The 11,025-nt window shown below is 46.5% G+C and overlaps 1 protein-coding gene across 1 annotated transcript in view; it reads right to left on the reverse strand.

The window, feature by feature from the left end:
- The window catches only part of LOC109868730 (N-alpha-acetyltransferase 25, NatB auxiliary subunit), a 16,420-nt gene extending 5,598 nt beyond the window's left edge, over window positions 1–10,822 (reverse strand). The window contains exons 1-16 of the mRNA XM_020458463.2: window positions 10,728–10,822; window positions 8,697–8,782; window positions 8,390–8,528; window positions 8,096–8,214; window positions 7,911–7,985; window positions 5,150–5,336; window positions 4,897–5,008; window positions 3,931–4,020; window positions 3,602–3,774; window positions 3,397–3,509; window positions 3,067–3,274; window positions 2,741–2,830; window positions 1,932–2,112; window positions 1,747–1,846; window positions 1,484–1,635; window positions 1,271–1,396 (exon numbers count right to left, since the gene is read on the reverse strand). Coding sequence (XP_020314052.1) covers window positions 1,271–1,396; window positions 1,484–1,635; window positions 1,747–1,846; window positions 1,932–2,112; window positions 2,741–2,830; window positions 3,067–3,274; window positions 3,397–3,509; window positions 3,602–3,774; window positions 3,931–4,020; window positions 4,897–5,008; window positions 5,150–5,336; window positions 7,911–7,985; window positions 8,096–8,214; window positions 8,390–8,528; window positions 8,697–8,782; window positions 10,728–10,785 — 2,009 coding nt within the window. The 5' untranslated portion in view covers window positions 10,786–10,822. The remainder of the gene's footprint in view (window positions 1–1,270; window positions 1,397–1,483; window positions 1,636–1,746; window positions 1,847–1,931; window positions 2,113–2,740; window positions 2,831–3,066; window positions 3,275–3,396; window positions 3,510–3,601; window positions 3,775–3,930; window positions 4,021–4,896; window positions 5,009–5,149; window positions 5,337–7,910; window positions 7,986–8,095; window positions 8,215–8,389; window positions 8,529–8,696; window positions 8,783–10,727) is intronic.
- Between the last annotated feature and the right edge of the window lie 203 nt (window positions 10,823–11,025).

Consider the following 11,025-nt stretch of genomic DNA (forward strand, 5'->3'; position numbering starts at 1 on the left):
TAATTATAATGACACTATATAAAATCTCCAGAAATGAGTCCAATAACATACTGGTAAAATTATTTGTTAATACAATGATTTGAACATATTGGACCATGCATATAGCCTGTGCATGGTCCATAAGGGACCGAGTGGCGCTGCGGTCTAAGGTGCTAGAGGCGTCACTACAGACCCGTGTTCGATCCACAACCGGCCGTGATCCGGAGTCCCATAGGGCAGCGTCTGGATTAGGGGAGGGTTTGGCCGGGGTAGGCTGCCATTGTAATTAAGAATAGGTCTCTTAACTGACGTGCCTAGTTAAATAAAGGTTCAATTCAAAATAGAAGAAATCTTTATCACCTGTAACCCAACAGAGCAGCATAGTGGCTAGAAATAAATAGGCTGAAGCATGGGGTTCTCCATCTGTATTTACCTTACTGAGCTAATCATTAGCTAGATTCTAAATGGCATCTTTTAACTAACTAGCATCATATTGATGAATTTGATGCCCCACAAAACTGGCATAAACAGTGACAATAATGCAGGCGTACCTGTTAGGGTAACTTGGCAGTAAAACGCCACCCGGAGTAACACCCCAACTGCCTGTCCTTCTCAAAGAAACCCCTTCACATCCCAATCCCCCCCCCCCCCCCCCCCAACACTTTCCCTGGTTGCCACTCCTACTCTTGCGCCAACTAAAAATGTACTCCGTCTCATCACAATTTAAGTCACTCCCAAAAATGGGATGGTGGATGGTGTTTTGACCCGTGTTCCTTTCAGCCCCACTCTCCTCTATCCACTCACAACTAATTACCATGTGGTAACATGCGTAACCATGCCGCTGATAAAATAATGCAGTTCGCGCAATATTTAGGAGTTGATAAATAAAGTAGGACTGGAAAGCTGGGATGACCCTTACTGTAACAACGGCCATTGGAACGGCTGTTTTCCCAGTGATTGCACGATGAACTGTTGTGCATTGACGACTTGTCAGAATGCATCTTTCCCTCCCTATGGCACTCGCAACTACAATGTGCCTTGAGAGGAATATACATCTCTCCTAGAACGCACCACACGATGACTAGGTAAATAGATCAACTGTTCAACTATGGGTTTGTCTGTTGGTTCCATTCATTGCTCGTTGTGTTTGCAGAGGTACAGTCTGTGGACTGTTTAAGCATCTTCAGGGATATTTCTTCACATTCCATATTTGTGGCGAGGCTGTAATGATTTTGCCGTGGGCACGGTGCCAAAGCTACGGCAGAAAAACTTTCTATGTGTGTGTGTGTACCTGTCCTTGGGGTCCCAGCTGACGAGGACAGTCAGGTCTCTGTTGTCTCTCATGTTGTCCCAGGGAATATCATCTTCCTCAGGACACACACCCATCGCCTTCACACTCTCCTCCAGACTCAATGTGCTGGAACAAAACAGGAATATGTTACAGGTGTGTGTGTGTGTGTGTGTGTGTGTGTGTGTGTGTGTGTGTGTGTGTGTGTGTACTAACACATCAGCCTCGGTGTACAGGTCCAGTAACATCCTCTCTGTGCGGACCTGAGCGAAGTGCAACGATTGGTTGAGCCGGGTTCTAAACGCTATGAATTCTGGGATCTTCTCAAACGCTCCATACTTATAGGCCTGGATGATGTACTCGGAGGTCTGGGGGAGAAGAGACGAGGAAAGAGGACCGAGGTGAGAAAAAAACTCGGGGAAGCGTCACCAGAATATATGACATATTTAAGGACATATTTAGATGCGACGGGGACTCACATCTTTCTGGTTGGAGTGGAAAAACCTGAGGGAGAAGTTACAGGACTGGGAGGCTGCAGCAAACTGCCCCAACGAGCCAGCATAACGAGTTAACAGATACCTGGGAGAGAGGAGAGAATATAAGGACCAGTGCATTGAGTATGGTAACCGTAGTGTATGGTGATGTGTTCGTACTATAAACCCACCCTATGGTGTCATGCTGCACATGCTTGGCATCCAGGCTGGAGTAGAGGTCCACTACGGGCTGGAAGGCTCCCAGGCGACAGAAGAGCAGCAGCAGCAGTAGTTTGAACTGGGCGTTGGAGGGACTGAAGGACAAGCCCTCCTCTAACACGCCGAGACACTGCCACAGCATGTTCTCATCGCCTAACAACGCACAGATACAAATGTATGTTTGCATGTTTGACGAACGGCGGAGAGAGGGAGAGGCGAGAGAGAAAGAATGTACGTCGAGTGAGAGGGCAGAGAGAAAGAGTGTACGTCGAGTGAGAGGGCAGAGAGAAAGAGTGTACGTCGAGTGAGAGGGCAGAGAGAAAGAGTGTACGTCGAGTGAGAGGGCAGAGAGAAAGAGTGTACGTCGAGTGAGAGGGCAGAGAGAAAGAGTGTACGTCGAGTGAGAGGGCAGAGAGAAAGAGTGTACGTCGAGTGAGAGGGCAGAGAAAGAGTGTACGTCGAGTGAGAGGGCAGAGAGAAAGAGTGTACGTCGAGTGAGAGGGCAGAGAGAAAGAGTGTACGTCGAGTGAGAGGGCAGAGAAAGAGTGTACGTCGAGTGAGAGGGCAGAGAGAAAGAGTGTACGTCGAGTGAGAGGGCAGAGAGAAAGAGTGTACGTCGAGTGAGAGGACAGAGAGAAAGAGTGTACGTCGAGTGAGAGGGCAGAGAGAAAGAGTGTACGTCGAGTGAGAGGGCAGAGAGAAAGAGTGTACGTCGAGTGAGAGGGCAGAGAGAAAGAGTGTACGTCGAGTGAGAGGGCAGAGAGAAAGCGAGACGACTCACCAGTTTCTGTCCAGAGGTCGACGTAGACGTGGGCGGCCATGAGACAGTACATGTCAGAGAACTGGAGCTCTGTCTTCAGACACGACTTCCCTGTTACACACACACTAACTACAGTCAGACTCAAACCATTCATCTGTCTTCACAAAATTGTCATTGCATCTCTTCCTGCAGTTAAGTTAGATGCATAAAATGTTGGATAGACTGAAAGACGGAGAGGGATGGATGAAGATGGATTAGAAACGTATCGAGGAACGGATGCCCTTACCAAATTGCAGCCCACATAGTGATAGTGAGAGTGAGAGAGATAGGGGTGCTGCTGTTCTTACCAAATTGTAGTCCGTGGTGGTAGTGGGCTTTGAGTTCTGTGATGAGGCGTAGTTTGCCCTCTGTGTCCAGAGCATGTTGCAGTCCCAGCGCCCGGCTCAGCTGACACACACACAGGTGTCTCTGCAACGCCTTCGTGTCCCCCGGAAACCCAAAGCCATCCTCCCCCGCCTCCCCCAACGGAACCAACTCCCCCAGACGCTTTTTAAACTACAGGGAGGAAGAAGGAGAGAGAACAGGAGAGGAGGGAAATAGATATGGTATTGAAATCATGAAGGGCTTGGTTGGTTGACCAACTGCTATTCTGCAGGTGAGAGTGTGTGTGTGTGTACCTGTGAGCGTTGCTCAGGGGGCAGAAGGTGTAGGTATATCTTCAGGTCAGTAATGCAGCAGGGTTTGTCTCCAAACTTCCCAAAAAACTGAACCATCAACTCCAACGGGTCACCTGAAGATCAACAGCCAATAGAAACAGTCAACGCAAACAGCCAAGGAAACTGTGGTGTGTGTGTGTGTGTGTGTGTGTGCGTGCATGCGTACCTAGCTCTTTCTCATCTGGGCAGCCCCTCTGTCTCAGTCTGTGTATGAGTTCCAGGCAGGCCAGGTAGGGCCCTCTGAGAGGACGTGACTCCTTCTTGTCTTGCTCCTCCATCCTGTCCACCACAAACTTCACTGCCTCTGTCACCGTGGTCTGCACTGGGCCCTCCACACAGCTGGAGGAAGAGGGGAGGGACAAAGTGAGAGAGGGTCAGATCAGTTCGTCTTGTCTTCTCTTACATGACATCGTAAAACATCCATCAAGAGGAATAGTCTAGTCAGCTACTATTATAAACTTTTCTCACTCACACAGACACACACACAGTACTCACTGCTCTCCTTCCTCAGGCTGGCTCCAGGACTTGTCCATCAGGTGGAAGAGAGAGTCAAAATAGGAGAGATAGAACTGCCAATCATCAGGACTAGAGAGGAGAGAGAGAAAGAAGAGGAGAGAGAGGAGAAAGGAGAGGAGCGAGAGAGGAGGCGAAAGGAGAGGAGAGAGAGAAAGGAGAGAAGAGAAAGGAAAGAAGAGAAAGGAGAGAGAGAAAGGAAAGAAGAGAAAGGACAGAAGAGAAAGGAAAGAAGAGAAGATAAAGGAGAGAAGAGAAGAGAAGAGAAAGGAGAGAAGAAAGGAGAGGAGAGAAAGGAAAGAAGAGAAAGGAAAGAAGAGAACAGAAAGGAGAGAAGAGAGAGGAGAGAGAGAAAGGAGAGAAGAGAAAGGAAAGAAGAGAAAGGAGAGAAGAGAAGAGAAAGGAGAGAAAGGAAAGGAGAGAAAGGAGAGAAGAGAAAGGAGAGGAGAGAAAGGAAAGAAGAGAAAGGAGAGAAGAGAAAGGAGAGGAGAGAAAGGAAAGAAGAGAAAGGAAAGAAGAGAAAGGAGAGAAGAGAAGAGAAAGAAGAGAAAGGAGAGAAGAGAAGAGAAGAGGAGAGAAAGGAGAGGAGAGAAAGGAAAGAAGAGAAAGGAAAGAAGAGAAGAGAAAGGAGAGAAGAGAAGAGAAAGGAGAGGAGAGAAGAAAGGAAAGAAGAGAAAGGAGAGGAGAGAAGAAAGGAGAGGAAAAAGGAGAGAAGAGGGGAGAAAGGAGAGAAGAGAAAGGAGAGGAGAGAAGAGAGAAGAGAAAGGAGAGAAGAGAGAGGAGAGAGGAGAAAGGAGAGAAGAGAAAGGAGAGATGAGAGAGAGGAGAAAGGTGAGGAGAGGAGAAAGGGAGAAAGATTGGGAGTTAGTGTGGGAGAGTTTTAAGACACAGAAATGCTGAATGTGCATAAATGTGACTATTTATCAGAATATGTGTGTGGGTTCTCACTTTTTGAGCAGCAGCTTGTAGGACAGAGCGTTGCATTCAGGCCAGAGCTGCAGTCGTTGGTACATCATCATACACTTATTCTCTCTGCTCCGCAACTCACTGGTCAACTTTTCTATGGAAGCATGCACATAAACAGAATGAGTAGAAAGACATGAATAATTCACAACCTACAAGCTGCACAGATCCTCTCTCTGGGTCTCTAACACACACACAATCTCTGTTCTGCGAACACACACACACACACCACTCTTACCTCCCAGTGGACCGCGGACCACGTCAAGAGCCTCCACACACTTCCCCAGTCGCTCCAGGATCATAAAGTACAGCTGCACCTCAGCCTCAGCCTCGATCTTCTCCTCCTTCACCATCTTCTCCACCATGCGCTCAGCCAGGGGCAGGAACATGGTCTGGGCCAGCTTCTCATCCTGCGCAGAGATGGCCTGAAAACACACAGAGCAATGACACACATGCAAGCAAACCACCACCCACGGTCATACGTACAGACTCACACATATAAAGTCACACACACACACACACAGAGTGAGTCACCCATACAGTGGCACACACAGAATTACACATACATACATACTCAGTCACACAAGCTATATACACTCAGTCTCCAGTGTATTAGGTACAGCCATCTAGTACAGGGCCCGACTCCCCTTTGCATCCTGGACTGCCTGAATTCTTTGGGGCGTTCAATCATAACGTGTGCCAGGAAAACATTCCCCGCAACAGTTCCCCACCACCACCAGCCTGTATCGTTGACACCAGGCAGGATGGGGCCATGGACTCCTGACTCTGTCATCAGTATGACGCAACAGGAAATGGGATTCGTCGGACCAGGCAATGCTTTTCCACTCCTCAATTGTCCAGTGTTGGTGATCGCGTGCCCACTGGACCCGCTTCTTCTTGTTTTTATCTGATAGGAGTGGAACCCGGTGTGGTCGTCTGCTGCAATAGCCCATCGGCGACAAGGACAGACGAGGTGTGCGTTCCGAGACGATGTTCTGCACACCACTGTTGTACTGCGCCGTTATTTGTCGGTTTGTGGACCACCTGTTTGCTTGCACAATTCTTGTCATTCTCCTTTGACCTCTCTTGTCAATGAGCTGTTTACTCCCACAGGACTGACGCTGACTGGATGTTTTCGTTTGTTGCACCATTCTCTGTAAAACCTTAAGACAATGCAGTGCGTGAAAGGCCCAGGAAGGCGGACGTTTCTGAGATACTGGATGCGGTCGCTTAGGTCACTCGTTTTGCCCATTCTAACGTACAATGGAACAGTAACTGAATGCATTGATCCCAGTCTGCCTGCTTTATAAAGAAAGTCACAGCCACCTGACTCACTGTCGGTAGGAGCAATCCATTTCTGTGAATTAATAAACTGGCCACTGGGTATATATACAGTTGAAGTCAGACATTTACATACACTTACATGTCATTAAAACTTGTTTTTCAACCACTCCACAAATTTCTTGTTAACAAAACTATAGTTTTGGCAAGTCGGTTAGGACATCTACTTTGTGCATGAAAAAAAGTCATTTTTACTTATTTCACTTATAATTCATTGTATCACAATTCCAGTGGGTCAGAAGTTTACATACACGAAGTTGACTGTGCCTTTAAACAGCTTGGAAAATTCCAGAAAATGATGTCATGGCTTTAGAAGCTTCTGATAGGCTAATTGACATCATTTGAGTCAATTGGAGGTGTACCTGTGGATGTATTTCAAGGCCTACCTTCAAACTCAGTGCCTCTTTGCTTGACATCATGGGAAAATCAAAAGAAAACAGCCAAGACCTCAGAAAAAAATTGTTGACCTCAACAAGTCTGGTTCATCCTTTGGGAGCAATTTCCAAATGCCTGAAAATACCAGGTTCATCTGTACAAACAATAGTATGCAAGTATAAACACCATGGGACCACGCAGCCGGTCATACCGGTCAGGAAGGAGACGCGTTCTGTCTCCTAGAGATGAACGTACTTTGGTGCGAAAAGTGCAAAACAATCCCAGAACAACAGCAAAGGATCTTGTGAACATGCTGGAAGAAACAGGTACAAAAGTATCTATATCCACAGTAAAATGAGTCCTGTATCGACATAACCTGAAAGGCCGCTCAGCAAGGAAGAAGCCACTGCTCCAAAACCGCCATAAAAAAGCCAGACTACAGTTTGCAACTGCACATGGGGGGACAAAGATCGTACATTTTTGGAGAAATGTCCTCTGGTCTGATGAAAAAAATATATAACTGTATGGCCATAATGACCATCATTATGTTTGGAGGAAAAAGGGGGAGGCTTGCAAGCTGAAGAACACCATCCCAACCGTGAAGCACGGGGTGGCAGCATCATGTTGTGGGGGTGCTTTGCTGCAGGAGGGACTGGTGCACTTCACAAAATAGATGGCATCATGAGGAGGTAAACATTATGTGGATATATTGAAGAAACATCTCAAAACATCAGTCAGGAAGTTAAATGATAGGTCTTCCAAATGGACAATGACCCCAAACATACTTCCAAAGTTGTGGCAAAATGGCTTAAGGCCATCACAAAGCCCTGACCTCAATCCTATAGAAAATTTGTGGGCAGAACTGAAAAAGTGTGTGCGAGCAAGGAGGCCTAGAAACCTGACTCAGTTACACCAGCTCTGTCAGGAGGAATGTGCCAAAATTCACCCAACTTATTGTGGGAAGCTTGTGGAAGGCTACCCAAAACGTTTGACCCAAGTTAAACAATTTAAAGGCAATGCTACCAAGTACTAATTGAGTGTGTGCAAACTTCTGACCCACTGGGAATGTGATGAAAGAAATAAAAGCTTAAATAAATCATTCTCTCTACTATTATTCTGACATTTCACATTCTTAAAATAAAGTGGTGATCCTAACTGACCTAAGACAGGGAATTTTTACTATGATTAAATGTCAGGAATTGTGAAAAACTGAGTTTAAATGTATTTGGCTAAGATGTATGTAAACTTCCGACTTCAAGTCTATAGTGAGAGACCATGCCTACCTGCATGACAAGACTCATGACAGACCAGAAGTAGTAGGGGTTCTTAGGAACAATCTTATACAAAGCCATCCCTGCCTACAGCCAGAGAGAAAGAGAGACATTAGATAGAACTACACAAAAGACATGAATTACTGTAGAACAATACATAATTTGTTCACATGTTATTACTGTGTGTGTGTTCTGACCTGCTGCATCTTCTTGTACTCCCCAACGCGGGCGTAGGCCATGAACAGGTGAGAGTGATACTCCTCGCTGAGGGGAACCTTCTTCACCGCAGCTTCATACAGCTTAGTCACCAACTCAGCTACAGAGAGAGAGGAGGGGGAGAATCAACAGCGTCACAGCATCGAAAAGATCATATAGAGAGTTCTCTCTCTCTCTGTGTGTGTGTGTGTGTGTGTGTGTGTGTGTGTGTGTGTGTGTGTGTGTGTGTGTGTGTGTGTGTGTGTGTGTGTGTGTGTGTGTGTGTGTGTACTCACGGTGGTGCATCTCTCGGTACAGTATAGTGAGAGCCTGTAGTGAGTTGTCGTCGGTAGGTTCCAGGGTGGCCACCTCCTGGGCCAGGCTAAACGCCTCATCCTGCTTCCCTGTTCGCTGCAGACCGATGGCCTTCAACACCTGGGGAGAGGGAGATCTGCCTCAGTAACATGCCACCATCATCATCATCGGGGTGGGGAGTAGAGGTTGGTGGTAGGGTTTGAGGTAGGGGCCTATGGGGTCAGTTTTGAACAACTCTGGGCTCCATCTTGGGCCCTAAATACAGCCCAGAGCCAGAGTCACACCCACCTTGGCACAATGCAGGTCCTTGTGTTTCTTCAGCAGTTTGTCAGCCTGCTGGATCGCCATCTTATTGTTGCCATTGTCCAGGTAGTCTGATGGGAGATGACATCACAGCATCAGTCAACCTACTCCATACAGTACATAGTATGATGCACACGCCCACACCCAGTCAAGTCCCACACAAAGGGCAAAGGAGCTATTCCTTCTATTTCTCTACAAACCATTCACAGAGTCCTAAGACGCCGCAGCATCCACAGTTTTTTATAGACCGGCACAGATTTCAATAATTCAACCAAAGCCATTCTCAGGCTCTAAAAGGAGTTTCTAAAATGGCATTTTCAAGATGTATGTATGAAGGACATGTCAACAACAATAACACAGTAACTGGGAGAGGTGGAGAAAGAGTCATGGCCCTGATGTTTAGAAGACAACAAAAAAAACAAGAGAGGAGTAACTTTCTAAAAACCAGCTGAGACTGCAGCATTCTGCTACTGCCTGTCTGATAAACTAAACCTGAAAATACACTCCGTGGTGTGTGTGCGCGTGTTTATGTGGTTCACTATGTGTACTGTCTTGAGTGGAGGTGTTTGGGCATGTGTGTATTTGTGGGAGTGCCCAAGAGTGTGACGAGATTAGAATGTCTATTTGTATGACCGATCAACAGTGTCTGTGTATTCGGTCTCTGACCTCTGCCATTGTTTGCGACCTTGATACACATAACTGTCTCTCACTGTGGTCCTCCCGTGGATCACAGGAGAGCACACAAGCACACACACAGTCCCTTTACCAGCACAAGCTTGGAGTCTAGGCTTCTAGACAGCTGGGTGCCAAAATTAACCCTGCCAGACAGACAGACAGACAGACAGACACAGTGTTCTACACTATGTCATCAGCACAAATGGCAGCTAGGCCATAATCATTGTGTCTCGTGTTGGCCATTATGGTTTCCCACTCTTCATGAACCAAGTTCTCCAAGATCAGTGCCAACGTATATACAGTATCTAGACCCATATAGCAGGTCTATTTTTCATTGTGTGCCCACTCACTGACAGCATCTGTCACGTGATGATAATCAACTCTACATGGTTTTAGCAGAGCTTTTGAGGAAAGAGAAAAGTTGAGAGAAAACAGAAGCCTCAACAATGGTGAGTGTTTATTATAGCAGCCATTGATATAAATCTAACTGGATCTAGTTATCTGTATGATGGAACACGTCACTAGAATGTAATCGAATGGCCAAAAATAGAGGCTAACGTTGCAGCATCAACACAACCAGGCCTATCAAGTTAGCCAACTTTAATCCTCTTATGCCCATCTGACACATAACGTTACCGTTAACTAGCTATGATCACTGATCTGATCACCTAAAATCAGCAGAATGAGGCACGAAATGAAACACACCCGCTAATAAAGCAAGTTAACCAGCTAGCTAACGTTGGCATCACAGTTCACAACCATGAACACTTTGTCTTGCCCCTGTGGCTGCATTTTCTAGCGAGCTGAGCTAGCTCGGACGTTAAAATGTATCCGATCAATTTGTGTAACTAATAATACACCCCGATGTACTGTATCTGAACAACTAGCTACCTAGCTAGCTAACAGAACTATTTGCAATACGGTTCAGATTCATCTCGGTTTCTGCATACTAACTAACATGGCTAGCTAGCTTATTAGGTAGCTTACCGGTAACTAGCTAGCTGTCAAATATAGGAGACCTGAACTTTACGAGTGAGAGAGACTGATTGTTGAAGCTCTTTTGGGGTTTCGTTTAAAGCAAAGCTGTCTCATTGTGCGTTATTGGTGGGCAAACGGTCTGCAGCTGTGCGCTGTCAGAATTGTGCTGACATCCACTCAAGGTGCACTGTCATTCAGCACTGCAGGCGAATTGAGAACGGGGCTAAGACTTCGGGGGCCGCGGTATTGCCCACCGAGTCCCAGACACAAGGTACTGACCAGACGACCTCTCCGGTACGTCGATAAACACTGACAAAAACATTTAACCAGACAGAGATTGGCTGCTTTTCTGCGAATTGTTACCGTAAATGGGTCTGAGTCTCCTGTCGTTAGGGTCTTGCACATGGCCTCTCGCCGCCATGTTGGAGGTTACCAGGGTATATGGCTGAGCATGCGCAGTCGCGTCAAACAGGCAGGGATTTTTCTTCTTCTTTGAGGTTTATTGGCAGACTACACTCATAAAGTGTATTGCCGCCACCTACTGTACGGGGTAGTAAAATATCCCCCAAAACAAATTCCTACTAACTACCAAAAATAAAAAATACTAACCAAAAGTCATGCTACTTCTTCTGTTAAAATCCAATCTGACAGGCAGGAATTA

Source organism: Oncorhynchus kisutch, linkage group LG23 (assembly GCF_002021735.2).
Source record: "Oncorhynchus kisutch isolate 150728-3 linkage group LG23, Okis_V2, whole genome shotgun sequence".
Classification (NCBI taxonomy): Eukaryota; Metazoa; Chordata; class Actinopteri; order Salmoniformes; family Salmonidae; genus Oncorhynchus; species Oncorhynchus kisutch.